At 37.6% G+C, this 14,673-nt stretch overlaps 1 protein-coding gene across 36 annotated transcripts in view; it reads left to right on the top strand.

Annotated features, from left to right (window-relative positions):
* Positions 1-14,673, top strand: part of Zir (Zizimin-related) — a 582,703-nt gene that overhangs the window by 330,128 nt on the left and 237,902 nt on the right. For all 36 annotated transcript variants that reach the window (XR_010852045.1, XR_010852043.1, XR_010852042.1 and 33 more), the window contains 3 exons: positions 12,950-13,098; positions 13,359-13,537; positions 13,745-13,875. Coding sequence is in view for 14 of the 36 variants with exons in the window: in XM_067098450.1 (XP_066954551.1) it covers positions 12,950-13,098; positions 13,359-13,537; positions 13,745-13,875 (459 nt within the window). In the remaining 22 variants the exon portion in view is untranslated. The remainder of the gene's footprint in view (positions 1-12,949; positions 13,099-13,358; positions 13,538-13,744; positions 13,876-14,673) is intronic.

Raw genomic sequence — 14,673 nt, 5'->3', positions numbered from 1 at the left:
ATGCTGGTGAAGCAACATCATAGGGGCGCAGCAAGGGAATGAGCTGGTTGGACCAGCACATATTGTTGGGGGTGAGTTTTTGAGGTGGAGGGCTGTGCCACTGCCGAGACCGGGGCGGCGAACTACCGCCTGATGGTGGGGCCTCTTATGTCTCCTGAAAACGTTTGCCTCCTCTCGTCTGGGGCCGCCAGATTCTGGGGTCTTGCGCTTGTAGGCAGAGATGCCCCAGCGAGAGCGCAGACTCTGGTTGGCCCTTGTAGCCTCAGTCATAACATTCGTAACCTCTTCTTCTGGGAAAGAGGTTAGGCCCCAGATCGAGCTCTTTCACGAGCTTGTTAGGCTCGTGACGGATAGTAGCATTGGCAAAGATAAACTTTCTGCATTCCAGTCTGGCCATGATGAACTCAAAAAGTCAGACTGAAAGCCAGCTAGCAGGGACTTAGCCAAGACTTGGAAAAATGGCTCGTCCGCGCAGGAGACGGCAGTGGCTTCCGTGAGGCAGGCGGAGTTCAGGGACCGGGCTAGCTTAGTCGGGCATCAAACTCCGCCTTTAGCAAAGATTCCGGCAGCTTGGAGTTCCTCACTAAACTGTGAGGAAGCACAGAAGGGGTCCAACTTCCCGACCGTGAAAGTGGACGGAGCATCCATCCAGAACTCATCACTTCCTGGGAACACCAGGGAAGTGGGGTCTGTTCCCTCAGCTGCGGTAACGGATTACCTTCAAAGCACGCTCGGGCCGTAGCCAGGCGACTTTGTTCAAACAGGGAGTTGGTAAGTTGTCTCCCAGGGCAAACATGGTAAGTTGCCCTTGAAAGGAGTCAACTTTGTGTTGTCTGCCTGCCACTCCGTCAGAGTGCGCCCAGGAGAGACGACTGAGCTTGGTCCCTAGGGATGATGACAGTCTCCCTGGGAACCTTATCAGAACGTATCCATGCTTCCTCTGTCAATCTTCACGAAGCCTGGATAAGGGGGCAAGAGATCGGGGGGAAGAATTCTAACTCCTCCAACCGTCTCGTGCCAAGACCTTCAACAGTAAGTTTGCCATCGTGTTGGATGGCCGGAGAAGCAACGCCAAGGGTTACCGACATCGAAGGGCGGGAGGTCTGCTGTGTCGGGAATGACATACTGGGGTTCGGCTGGGGGTGGTTTAGACATTCCCGCCAGCATGTTGTCATAAGTGGCAAACTTTTCGGATATCTTATTGAATTTTTGGTTGATATCCTCTGTGAATCTTTGAAACATCTGGTTGCGAATGCCTCGCGTCAAAAGGCAGGTTGGCGAGGAGGGCTTGGTTTTGATGCCCTCTTACTCGCGCCTTTGCCGGAGGAACCAGACTTGCTCCCGGAGGCTACAGGTGCTGAGACCTTAGCCTTCGACGGGGAAAAGCGATGCCTTCTTGGAGGTCGAGGACTTATAGCCCTTCGCCTTCCATGAAGTCTTCAACTTCAACTTGGGGATAGCTGATGGAGCTCTATCACCCAAGGAGGAAGACTTCCCAAAACCTGAAAAAGAAGAGATAGATGAAGCTGGGGAGTCAAAGGGGCCCGCCCCAACAACCTCACCTACCTCACCACTTACCACCTGGTCCTGTTCGGTGCCATAGGTTCCAGGTCTAAGATCCATAGCGGTGACGTCCTCTGAAACCTCAGCGTAGAGGATATCCACTTGGGGTGGCTGGGTCTCATCCGGATCTGCTGGATGATAGGGGTGGCAAGATCTTCTGGCACTGCGGCTGCCACCCGTGTGCGGGGTGAGAGCAGGTCCCTCAACCTGGCGTCGAGGGCGTGGGCTTACCCGCGGAACATTCCTACTAAACCCAGCCACCCAGGCGGAGAGATTCCAAGGCTGACTTCTTGGAGGACTCGTCCGCCTGAAGAAAGCCAACAATTAGCTAAGGGCGAAAAACATTCCGGGAACCACGTAAACAATATTCAAAATGAGGAGCGTAAAGCGGAGGAAGAAAGACTGTCACTTACCGACTCATCCTGGATGGTTGCGCAGAAGAGCGAAGCAAACCTCACAACCATCGGGGTGCCACACAACCAGGTCGTCGAGCCGGACCGCACAACCAGCGTGGGTCCGGCAAACTACGTGACCATAAGGTTGTTGCAGTGAGGCGGTGCACCCCGGCTCCTCACAGCGAACAGTCTGTAAGTGGAAAAAGTACATGAACCTACCACTCTAAGCAATCTAAAGCTGGCAAGGCCGGAATTTCAACTGCAACCGGAATACTCCGGTGGAGAAGAAATCCTAATCATAAACTGGGCCAATAAGCTCCAAAATACACAGAGTGGAAGGTAAAGGCTTCCAGACCCGGAATACTCCGGGAATGAAAGGAAATGAGACAACAAGAACTCACCATAGAGGTTGCCAGTTAAAATAACGGCGGAACCCCGGGTGTAGGACCGGACTCACGTTTATAAATAAGGAGAGTACTCCGTTAGATAACACAGTTATTTAAATCACAAAATATTCATGAACAATAACATTAAACAAGTGATGGTATAAAGGGCAAATGCTCCGGAGACCGGAGGGATCCGCTCCCCTTATATGAAATAAATCCTTCTTCCTTACTTCCCCGCCAGAGAAACAAGGTGGGTAAGATGCTCGTATATTCATAACATAGGCGGAGCAAGTATAATACCGTATCAGTAACCCGACGGGGAGAAAGAAGTGCGGGATAGAGTGTTCGAACACGTTAGACTCACAGTGAACAAACCACCAACACCAACACAGCGATGCTAGGGACTGTATGGGAGGGAGCGAATCCCTCAACAAATGGAGAAGTCCCTGAACTCGGAGAAAACGCCATCCAGCGTCACCCGCACGCAGTAGAGCAAGGCTGGAAGGGTGGGGAGGGGGTGGAGTAGGGGAGAATGGTAGGCTACCAAGAAGAGAACAGGAGACGGGGAAACATATACCCGCTCAACTGCACACATACACCACTCCAAGAAAAATGAAACTTGGGAGGGTGGCCTACTACTAGGGAGGGAAGCGACCAAGCCTCGATGCCCGACTCCTGCCTAGGCAAAGCCTAATAGGGACCTAACCTAGTATAGGCTAGGAAAATGGAAGGAGTGCTGGAAGGAGGAGGAAACAAACAGGAGAGAAATTTTGTGCCGAGAACCAACCGGGATCGAGAAGAGGGGGCAAGAAGGCGAATAGCCTAGAGGAGACACATCAAAGAACTCTATTCCCCCCAAAGGAAGGAAGAGAACTAAGGGCTCACTCTGCCCACCAAAAAAACGACCCTGGAGGAAACAGCAACAAAACTCCCTCAACCTGATGGACCTCCACGCCGAGGGCAAGGGATGGAAGCAAATAAGCCTACTCCACTAAAAAACCATCACACATAAACATGGAAACAAAAATGTGCTCAATAGGGTGCGTAGCCTACCTCGGGGCAACGGTTAGATCTGAGGCTGCTGCTACCACCGAGGAGGTAAACAATGGTAAATTAAATGAACAGAGAACTATAAAGAATAAAATAAATAAATAGCCTAATACAGACTAAAATAATAAGGAACCCAACCTGGGGGGGTGTACCTGAACGGGCATCACCCTCAAAAGGGCCAGTAGGCCAAAAAATAATAAATGTCGAAAAAGGGGCCACATGAAACCACCAGGAGGGAACCATGGGGCAAAAATAACATCTATAACGACAAGGAGACAACCCCAACAGAAAAGAACTGATGGGAATTAAGCCTCATGATCGACATGGCTGGCGGGGGCGCCGTGGCGTCATAATAAGATCTCAATATATATATAAAGACAGACCAAAACAGCCAAAATATAGAACAAAAACCCCACAATAAGATGGTACTTAACTTGGAGATAGTAAAGCTGCTCGATGACATGGCGAAAAGATGAATAAATCCACAAAAATGGCACGAGCACACAAAAAGAAAAGGTAGCGATCACATGCTAGAAAATGGAAATGAGGTAGGTGGCGCTGGTGTCGCCGTCTGGCGGGTGTTGGGCGTAGGGGCTGTAACGGCTCACCGCTCTATTCGGGGGGTTTGATAGGAGAGATCTTTGAGTAAGTCTCCGTGGTAGTGATCTTTCACTCACCCTTCGTTATACCGACGTCTTCCCTGGAGAAGACGCTCGAACTGGGGGTAGTAACCCCAGCTTTCCTGAAAGCTCTTTTTCTCTGGTATATCTAGCATATTATACCTAGAAGTTCGTGCTGTAATGGAATTTCACCGGCTGACAGGACTGGACTCAGAAATATATATATATATATATATATATATATATATATATATATATATATATATATATATATATATATATATATATATATATACATACAGGCAGTCCCCACAAATCAAAGGGGTTCTGTTCGATGCAGTGAAGATGGCGACAATTGGCAATTGTCAGTGCTTATTACTGCCAATCTCTGGTTATTGGTGCCGATAAGCAGAAATTGGCACATATCGGCACCAAAAGTCGCTGATTTGCGTAGCTATACAAATACTGTAAAACCGGATTGCTGATAACCAAGCCTGCTGATAACTGGGGACTGCCTATATGTGTATATGTATATATATGTGTATATACAGTCATACCTCGAACTTACGCGAGGTTAGGTTCTGGAGCCCCTCGTGCTAGGTGAATTTCCGCGTAGTTTGGCATGGTCTTTAAAAATGCTAATAAATGTTTATTTCCAGAGTTTAAGTACTAAATATGACCCTAATCATGCTCCCAAAGTATTAAGCTAACTTTTAAATGATCTAAAGTTAGTGTAATTTTATTTAAAATTTAGCTTATTACCCTTAAAAAAGGAATACAGTAAATGGTTGACATAAAAATTGAGTACTGCACAGTTTCATAATAGCGCATTTACAGTAGGTGCGTTCGTATACTAATGTTACCCCTAATTCATGGGATGCCGTTTTCTTTGTCACTGAGAGTAAAAGCCGTTTTCTTTGCGTCACTATGCAAAACGTCATGTGTCACAGTCATAACAAAAGTACAATTCCATAAAATATCGAAAACATGTACAAAATGTTCGTAGAAGGTAGTACAGTACAGGTAAAATTCAATCAATTTAAAATTATATACTGTACAGGTAATGACGTACAGAGAAATAATAAGTTGTAAAAGTATGTTTGAGCGCTAACTACGAGAGAGAGAGAGAGAGAGAGAGAGAGAGATACTGTAATAAAGTAACTGTACAGTACTGCTTTTGTATCATATTTATGTGCAAATATATAAATACAAATTTTCCATTCTGATTTTACACCTAAAAACACGAAAATTTAAAAATTAAACCCATTTTCTACAGGGGTATCATCTTTGAAAAATGCAGTAACTAAGGGTATTACATCTTGTAAAAGTACACCAACTGAACGTGCTGTAATTACAGTACATGCACATACAGATTGCACCAGCACTTTTCTCCGTGGTGAACAGAGTAATTTTCAAAGAATGATACTTATACAACTCTTAGTTACATCTCTGATATTACATTAACGAATTCATTTTATCAAATGAGCGCGACTGAACAACCTCATCTCAAGGTCATGTAAAGTCCTTGTGACAAAGACTTTGCAAATGGACATAATACTTGTATGATATTTATGTACAAAAATATAAATATAAATTTTCCATATCAATTTTACAGTTAAAAGCATGAAAACTTATAAATGTACTTCAAACATTAAACAAGCATTTTCTGCAGGGGTATCATCTTTGAAAAGTGCAGTAACTTTGCAAATGGGTATCACATCTTGTAAAAGTACACTAACTGAATGTGCTGAAATTACCTTTGCATCATATTTATGCATGTACAAAAATAAAAATAATACAATTTCGATACAGATTTTACATGAAAGCATGAAATTAATTTTCATAGAGATTTTACACATAAAAGCATGAAATGCATTTTCATACAGATTTTGCACATTAAAACAAAAATGCATTTTTTCATACAGATTTTACACATAAATGCATGAAATGCATTTTTCATACAGATTTTACACATAAAAGCATGAAAACTTGTAAAATACTTCAAAAATTAAACATACCCACCTCTGCAGGGTTTCTCAGAATTTCGTGTGTCTGTGAAAAAATCGCGTATGCCCATTAGTTGGGTTCCAGTGAAAAGTTAGGTGTGTGTGTGAATTACATAAGCTCAGAATCGTGTAAGATCAGTATTACTGTGTATATGTGTGTATATATATATATATATATATATATACAGTATATATATAATGTATATGTATATATATGTATACATATTGCATATATATATGTGTACATATATGTATATATGTGTATATATACATATATATATGTGTATATATATATATATATATATATATATATATATATATATATATATATATATATATATATATATATATATATATATATATATATATATATAATATATGTATATATATGTATACATATATGCATATATATATGTGTTATATATGTATATATGTGTATATATACATATATATATGTATATATATATATATATATATATGTATATATATATATATATATATATATATATATATATATATATATATATATATATATATATATATATATATATATATATATATATATATACAGGCAGTCCCTAGTTTACAACGAGGATTCTGTTCCTTATTCATGACGTCATAAGCTGACAAATCACAAAAATGGTCAAATACCCTAAGAAAACCTACTGTTAATGCTTTGAGTGTATTGAAAACGATGTAAACTGCATTTTTATTAAGTTTTTCATAAAAAAAATCCAAATTTTGATTATTCTGCTGTTTTGTAGCTGTATTCCTACTGTCGGATCGGTGTTGTAACCCCGGAACATGCGTCGTAAACTGGGAAATAATTTCTGATGAATATATTTGAAAAGCGTCAAAAGCCGGGCCTGTTGTAACCCGGGGACTGCCTGTATATATACATACATACATGCATATATATATATATATATATATATATATATATATATATATATATATATATATATATATATATATATATATATATATATATATATATATATATATATATATATATATAGGCAGTTCCTGGTTATCGGCAGAGTTCCGTTTCTGAGGGTGTGATGATAACTGAAAATCGCTGCTAACCAAAAATCAGTGAGTTTCGGGAGTTATCGGTGCGAAAAGTGACAATTTTCGGTTATCGGCGCCTCTGTTAGGTATGTATTGGCGCCGATAAGCGGAAATCGGCGATTTTCGGCTTTAGACAAGCCCCATAAAACCAGATTGCTGTTAACCGAGCCCACCATTAACCGGGACTGCCTGTATATTTATATATATGTATATATATACATATATATATATATATATATATATATATATATATATATATATATATATATATATATATATATATATATATATATATGTGTATATATATATACATACATACATACATACATATTGTGTGCAGTGTCCAGTGTCTGTTCTTCAAATCAAACCTGATATCTAAGTGCTTGTCCGGAGTCTAAGGCACCATTTATATATGGGGAAATGGTCAGTCTAGTGCACCATTTATATATGGTGACCCGGAGTGTCAGTGTCTGTTCTTTAAATCAAACCTGGTATCTAAGTGCTTGATATTTGATTACCAAACTTACCATTTATTCAACATTTATAGTTACCTGCTGCAAGCCAGACACCTGAACCCTCATCACACATAAAAGAGCGACTGATTTCTCTAAAGGCAACAGTGATCCTTGTAAAACTTATCAATCATGAAAGAAAGCAGATTAAGTTCGTTAAACAGGTGTGAGGTAAAATCTAAGGGCATCACTCCATTAACATTATAAAAGTTCAAATATTTCCATTTATTTCATTTCCCTGGTTCGAGCTCACTTCAATTACTTGAAGGAAAACATCTCACTTACCACTCTATCTCTAATTCAAATCAAAATTACTGGTGGGTCAATGAATAAAACTCTGATATAATATTTTAAATACAAAAATTTATTTCTAAATTCAAAGATTATACATGACATTAACAGTCTCAGGGAAATTTATTATTATTTGAAAAATTGGATTAAATCTGAATTAATCATCAGTCAAAATTAAATCAGAAATTAATTTATTAATTCATCAAAAATTATTCAAGAAAGATTTAAATTGTTAAATAACAAAACTTGATTGAAAGGAAATATACTGTAAGTAAATTAATTCCCACGTGTTAAACAAAATAATGCAAATAAATCAATCATATAAAATTGTGGATACAAAAGACACAGAAATATACTCTGCAAAAGATTAAATATCAAAAAATGTAAAGCAAAAATTAAGGCAATAGCAAACACATCACATATGTGTATAAAAGAAAAATTCTTCAAAAGATAAAGCATAAAACATATAACACGAAAAAATATTAAAAAGTGTGAAAAGTATCTTTACATATGACCACTGCAGATATTATTTTCAGTGCACTGAAACAAAAACTATATTACAATACCTTGGTACCAAATGCTTCGTGTCTTTAACCAGGCACCGTTACACACACACTTAATAAAATACACTGTTCAGATAACTCAGACACATTTACTAAGGAATTAATCAGTTAAAGAATATGAGTGACCATCGTCTACCAAAATATCAATTACATTAAAGCGGGACATTCAGTAATCCCGAGAGAGAGAGAGAGAGAGAGAGAGAGAGAGAGAGGAGACGCTGGAGCGGAAAAACGCAGCTCCTTTCCACAACGCTTTTTGGTCTCTGGTGAGGGCCCCTTGTATATCTCTATCTACGTGGTAGGTCTAACCACAGTGTTTTGATCGAGTCCCAATGGAATGCATTACTTCAGCAGTTTTGAAAATACACGAACAACGACTGCCCTGTCCCTTCTCTCTACACACCTACTGTGCTCTCTCAGCTCAACGCATTGGTCGTCCTCTCAAACCATATAGCGTTTAACCACTAACTTTACGCTAACTCTTTTACGGTATATGCGTATCTGAACACAAAATCATAGTTATACTACAACTCACACATAAACACGGGGAGATTACTGCATTATGAAAACCACAGCATAAGAATATATACACACATACAAGCGGTCCCCGAAAAATTGTCGAAAATCGTCAAAAATCTTAAGAAAACCTTACTTTTAATGCTTTGGGTGTATAGAAAACGATGTAAACTGCAATTTTATTGAGTTTTTCATCAAGCGTTGTAACCTCGGAATGTCAGAAACTGGACCTGTTGAAACTGGGGACTGCCTCTATATATATATATATATATATATATATATATATATATATATATATATATATATATATATATATATATATATATATATGTACATATATATACATGTGTGTGTATGTGTGTATATATATAAAAATATATATATATATATAAATATATAATATATTTTATATATATATATATATATATATGTGTGTGTGTGTGTGTGTGTGTGTATGTATGTATGTATATGTGTATATATATATATATTTATATATATATATATATATATATATATACATATATATATATATATATATATAATATATATATATATATATATAATATATATATATATATATATATATATATATATATATATATATGCACAGTAAAGCCCGTATTTGCGTTCTCACAATTTGCAGACTCACATATTCACGGATTTCTCTTTGGAACGTTTCTACCCATTATTTGCGGAAAATTTGCCCATTCGCGGTATTTTCCACTGAGAAATATTCACTAAATACTGGATTTTTCATCTCATTTTCATGACTAATTGCACTTTTTGAGATAAAATTATTAAAATACTCAGGTAATGCTTAAGTTATGATAATTCACCTTGCGATAATTTGATTTTGCAATTGGGTAAGCAGTTAATACCGATACGACAATATTATTTCTAAAATATTTTTAAATTTTGCATGGGCGCAGGCAGCAGCGTAATCAGGCAGAGAGAGAGACCAAATTACAATAGACAACTTTTCCTCCATCTCTTTATCCCATCTTCTAACTTTAGAGGCTTACTTGAAAAACTGGTTAATATTAGTATCTGTATGTGATGGTGAAAAGAGACACCAGCTGGACTCCAATATTAAAAGAAAATTGATGGATACTAATATAAAATGGTGTTTGGAGGACATGCTAAAGATTTTGAAGCATGTTGCAGTAGCACTTGATGAAGTTCAAAGGGATAGATGTGACACTGGTGAAGTGACTGAGGTATGGAAAAACTTACAGAACAAGCTTGCAGAGGAGTCAGTTCAGTCAGGTGATAGTGCTGTCATGCAAGATCATTTTATGAAACGTATGAAAAAACTAGCCCTCACGCCTAGTCACTATCTAGCAAATATTTGACATCCTGCTTATAAGGGTAAAAATCTCACTGTGGATGAAGAGAACATGGGGATGAAATGGGCTCATGAAAAGTACCCTTCAGCACTGCCACTGATAATGACTTTAAAACAGAACTTCCCCCTTTGCTGCCATACATGTTTTCTGACCAGTCAGTTAATGCTGGATCGCTTGCATGGTGACTTTCTTTAGATAAAATTATTGAAGATTTTTCTGATGCAATAAAAAAAATATTTACAACAACAGCTTCAAGTGCTGGAGTACAAAGAATTTTTTCTTTTCTTCTTTTGTTTTCTTGCTTCTTAGCCTCTTTTCTGCCATCTCTTTCAGTTTACTCAAGTCAGATCTCATCGCCATGATTTGTTTTGCCAGGCGCCTTTTCCAAGGTAGCTGCTTTTTGGTTTCTGTTGGGTTGATTGTGATGTTGGTGTTTGCATCCCCATGAGTTCTACTATTAGTTTTTCTCCTGCATATTCCAGGTTATTTGTTTCTGTGATACTGGTGGTGTGGATTAGTCTCATTATTTCAATTATTTCACTTGTTTTTTCCCTTAGTTTCTTTGCATTGTAGGCTTTCATGGAGAGGATCTTTGTTCTTTCTGTATCTGGCTTCATCCACTGTCTGATCTTTTCCACCCATTCCGACCTTTCTGTTACATCTTTGGTGTTTCCTTGTGTGTTGTCGTTTGGTAGCTCATCATTCTTGTCGTTTTCTGTCATCGTTTCTTAGTTCGTCTTCTTGTCCTTCATTGCTAGGTGTTATTTCTGTTTCCAGTTCCTCTCTTTCTGTTGTGGAGAGCCAGTTCTTTTTCTATATGTTCCTTAGTTGGTCTGCTAGCCTCTGTTTTGTTTGAGGGGTGTTATTTCTCTCATTCCAGATGTTGACCAGTCTTCTGTATCCTCTTTCTGTCGGGTTGCTTCTGATGTAGCATCTCCATATTTCCTTATTTTTTCTTCTGGTTTGCCTCTGTAGCTCCAGTCTTTGGTTGCTGGTTACTGTGGTTGTGGTGGTCAGTTGCTGGATGACGACCTCCAAGTACTTGGCCGTCCTCCCCTTCAGTTGGGCTGTATGCCTGGCTGCCGGATGAAGCTTCTCTGTTGCCAGAGGTTCCATTTACGTCGTTGTCATCTATTCTTTCATTTCTTTCCATCATCGCTGAGTTTTGCTATTTAACCCATAGCTGGACCCTACCCCATTGAGAATAGGTACTCATTTATAGCTGAGTAGACTGAGGAAATTATGGTAAAGATCCTTTCCCAAGGAATCAACGCCTAGGAGAGCAGTCACCCGTCCAATGACTGACCAGCCCCGCCGTTGCTTAACCAGTCCATCTATGAGTTAAACCACTCTGCCTTGGACCCATTATTATTATTGTTATTATTATTTGAAAACTAGTACTTATTATTAGGTAAATCATTTATTTATCATACAAAACAAATAAACATGCCATAAAAATTCTCTCATCTCAGTAAGAGAAAGAGAGGGAGAGAGAGAACTGAGACAGGAAGGGAGAAAGAGAGAGATAAACAGGTCCCCTGAATGGAGGGGAGGAAACCAGTTACTTACGATCTTTTTTTCTTTGTCTTTGAGTTCCGTATTATTTCATCTTATATATTATTTAATCTTGCAGTATTATTATTATTATTATTATTATTATTATTACTATTATTATTATTATTATTAATCTTAATAATATTTGAAAATTAGTAAATAATTTTTTATCATAAAAAATATATATAGTCATGAAAATAGCATAAAAATACACTTATTAGTGAATATTTTTTTACAAAAAAGTCTGTGAATTGTCAAATTTTTTGCGAATAATTTATAGATATGTTCCACAGAAAATCCTGCGAATCATGATAACAAGAAGTATATATATACATATATATATAAAACTGTGCAAAAAGGACTTAAAATGATCTGAGGGGATGTTGCTTCATAATCTGTTCAGTTTTCAGTTTGATTGTATGTCTCAAAGCTTTTCAATTAATAAAATCCATGACTGAAAAAAAATGCATAAAGCAGTGTGTATAGTTAAGACAAATGAACCAAAAAACCTATAGTATTCAGTTATTCTGTAACAGCCAAAGCCATTTCATACTTTAATGTGTTGAGACAGTTGAATTTTCTCAGTGCACCTTCCAAGTAAGACCAACAACTCTAGATAGTAGGTAGTGAGACCTTATTTTTATGTTCATTTTTTTATTTTGCTATTCAAAATTAGGGTGTATCTTTAAGTTCAGGGCATATTAATACTGAGAAATATAATTCTCAAAACTAGTGTATTTAGAGTGTCTCTAGAAAATTTCTCAGGAAGAGTAATATTTTGAAAATTGTATTATTTTGTTATTATAAATAGAAATATGATGAAATTAGAATTTAAAAGTCATTGATTGTAAATTACTGGAAACGAACTAAAAGCCTTCAATTATTCTTCTAATAAAAGTTTTTATTGAACTAAAAGCCCTCAATTATTCTTCTAATAAAAGTTTTTATTGAACTAAAAGCCTTCAATTATTCTTCTAATAAAAGTTTTTATTAAAAAATTATTCTAGTTAATTATGCACATAATTTGAGAAAAATTTAAACCAAAATTATAGTACAGTATTCAAATTTCTTTTCAGATTGGTTCAACCACAAGTCAGTCATCGTTTATTTCAACTGTTGTTGGAGGCAACAGAAGTGCCTTCACAACTCTTTCCAATTCATTCCGACAGCAGCATTTTCTTGTGGGTCTAATCCTTTCAGACCTTGCAACAGCTTTAGAGATAAAGTAATTTCCTGTACTTGCTTTGTAATTTGTCAGTGCTGATTGTCATAAATTTTGTGTTTCCTGTACATACTCTAAGACTTTTTTTTTTTTTTTGCTAAAATTGTTCCTTTACTTTTGTATTACAGACACTTTGTTAAGTAGCAAAGACTGTACTATAAGTTGTTTATCCAAAACTGACATTTACTTCAAGATGCATGACAAAACCAATCCTTTAATTTTACTTCATCGGGCTAATTGTTTTTGTCTTGTGTCTCCAACAGCAATCCTAGTATCAACGCAAGAGCTGTCAATACTGTGAGAAATATCCTTACCAGTCATGATACTGATGACCGGTTTACAGAACCAGATGTACGTGCACGTGTGGCAGCATTATATTTGCCTTTGATCAACATAATCATTGATACTCTACCACAGCTTCACAGTTTTGCCTCAAATAAAAGTATGTACTGTACTGTTATACTTCTTAGGGCATAGGTGACTTTGCTATAAAAAATTTATCTATTATTAGTATGTAATTTTGGTACAATTGTATCATACTTTTAAAAATCATCGATAAGTAGGAAGTCAGCATTACAGTATCATGCTGGTCCTGTGTAACTTTGAAGTGCTTCTGTGGATATTTTTATGTTAATTAACTCTCTTCCAGATCGCTACATGATATCTTCCATTAATGATGATGAAGGAGGTTCCTCTCACATCCATCAGAATGTGGCACTTGCCATTGCGGGCTCATCAGTGTATGCTAACAAAGAGAGTGATTATGATGTTATTCAAGGGGTAAGTTATGACGTTTTTCAAGGGGTAAGAGAGTTGGAGGCATGTTTAACAAGTTACCTTAGTTGTTTATTTCTCTGGAATTCTTTAAAGAATGGGGGAGGTTTGTGCAAGTTTTAGTTTTCATAGGTTATGCATGACTGTAGCAAGAAGTAGCTGTTAAAATTGTTTAATAAATATCTGGTGAGGAGAAGTTAATAAATTTTTTAATTTGCAAGTCTGTTAAAAAAAAATAAGGTGAACTTTTGAAAGCTGGTTTGACCTAGGAATACAATAGAAGCCTTTCAGTATCCTAGCTGTTATTTTGGATGTGCGTCCAATGGGTCACATGAATGTAGGGAATCATCATATTTTCCTTTATGAGAATTCTGCCTGAATTCTCATTGTGGTATATTGCAAGTTCCATTTTTCTGTCTGAGTAAATGTTCCTCATTCTTTGTAGGAAGAACTTTCCTTTACTCTTCATCCACAAATCGCAGTACAGGCAGTCCCCGGTTATCGGCGGGGGTACCGTTCCCAACTGTGTGACGATTACCAAAAATCGCTGATAACTGAAAATCGGTAATAATAGCACCGATCCTTGGTTATCAGCGCTGATAACCGGGGATCATCGCCGCTGTTTAGTGGGGATCAGCATCGATAACCGGGGATTGGTGCTGACTCCAGTTATCGTCGTCGCTGGACAAGCACCATGAAACCTGATCACCCTTAGCTGAGGCCACTGATAACTGGGGGCTGCCTGTATTTTGTTGTCACTTTGCTTCTCCAAGTCCTTTGAAAATTTCTTATGCCTATTGATTC

The sequence above is a fragment of the Macrobrachium rosenbergii genome, chromosome 55, assembly GCF_040412425.1.
Source record: "Macrobrachium rosenbergii isolate ZJJX-2024 chromosome 55, ASM4041242v1, whole genome shotgun sequence".
In the NCBI taxonomy this organism is placed as follows: Eukaryota; Metazoa; Arthropoda; class Malacostraca; order Decapoda; family Palaemonidae; genus Macrobrachium; species Macrobrachium rosenbergii.
Note: the sequence above shows the minus strand (reverse complement) of the source record. Positions and strands in the feature narration are given on the sequence as shown.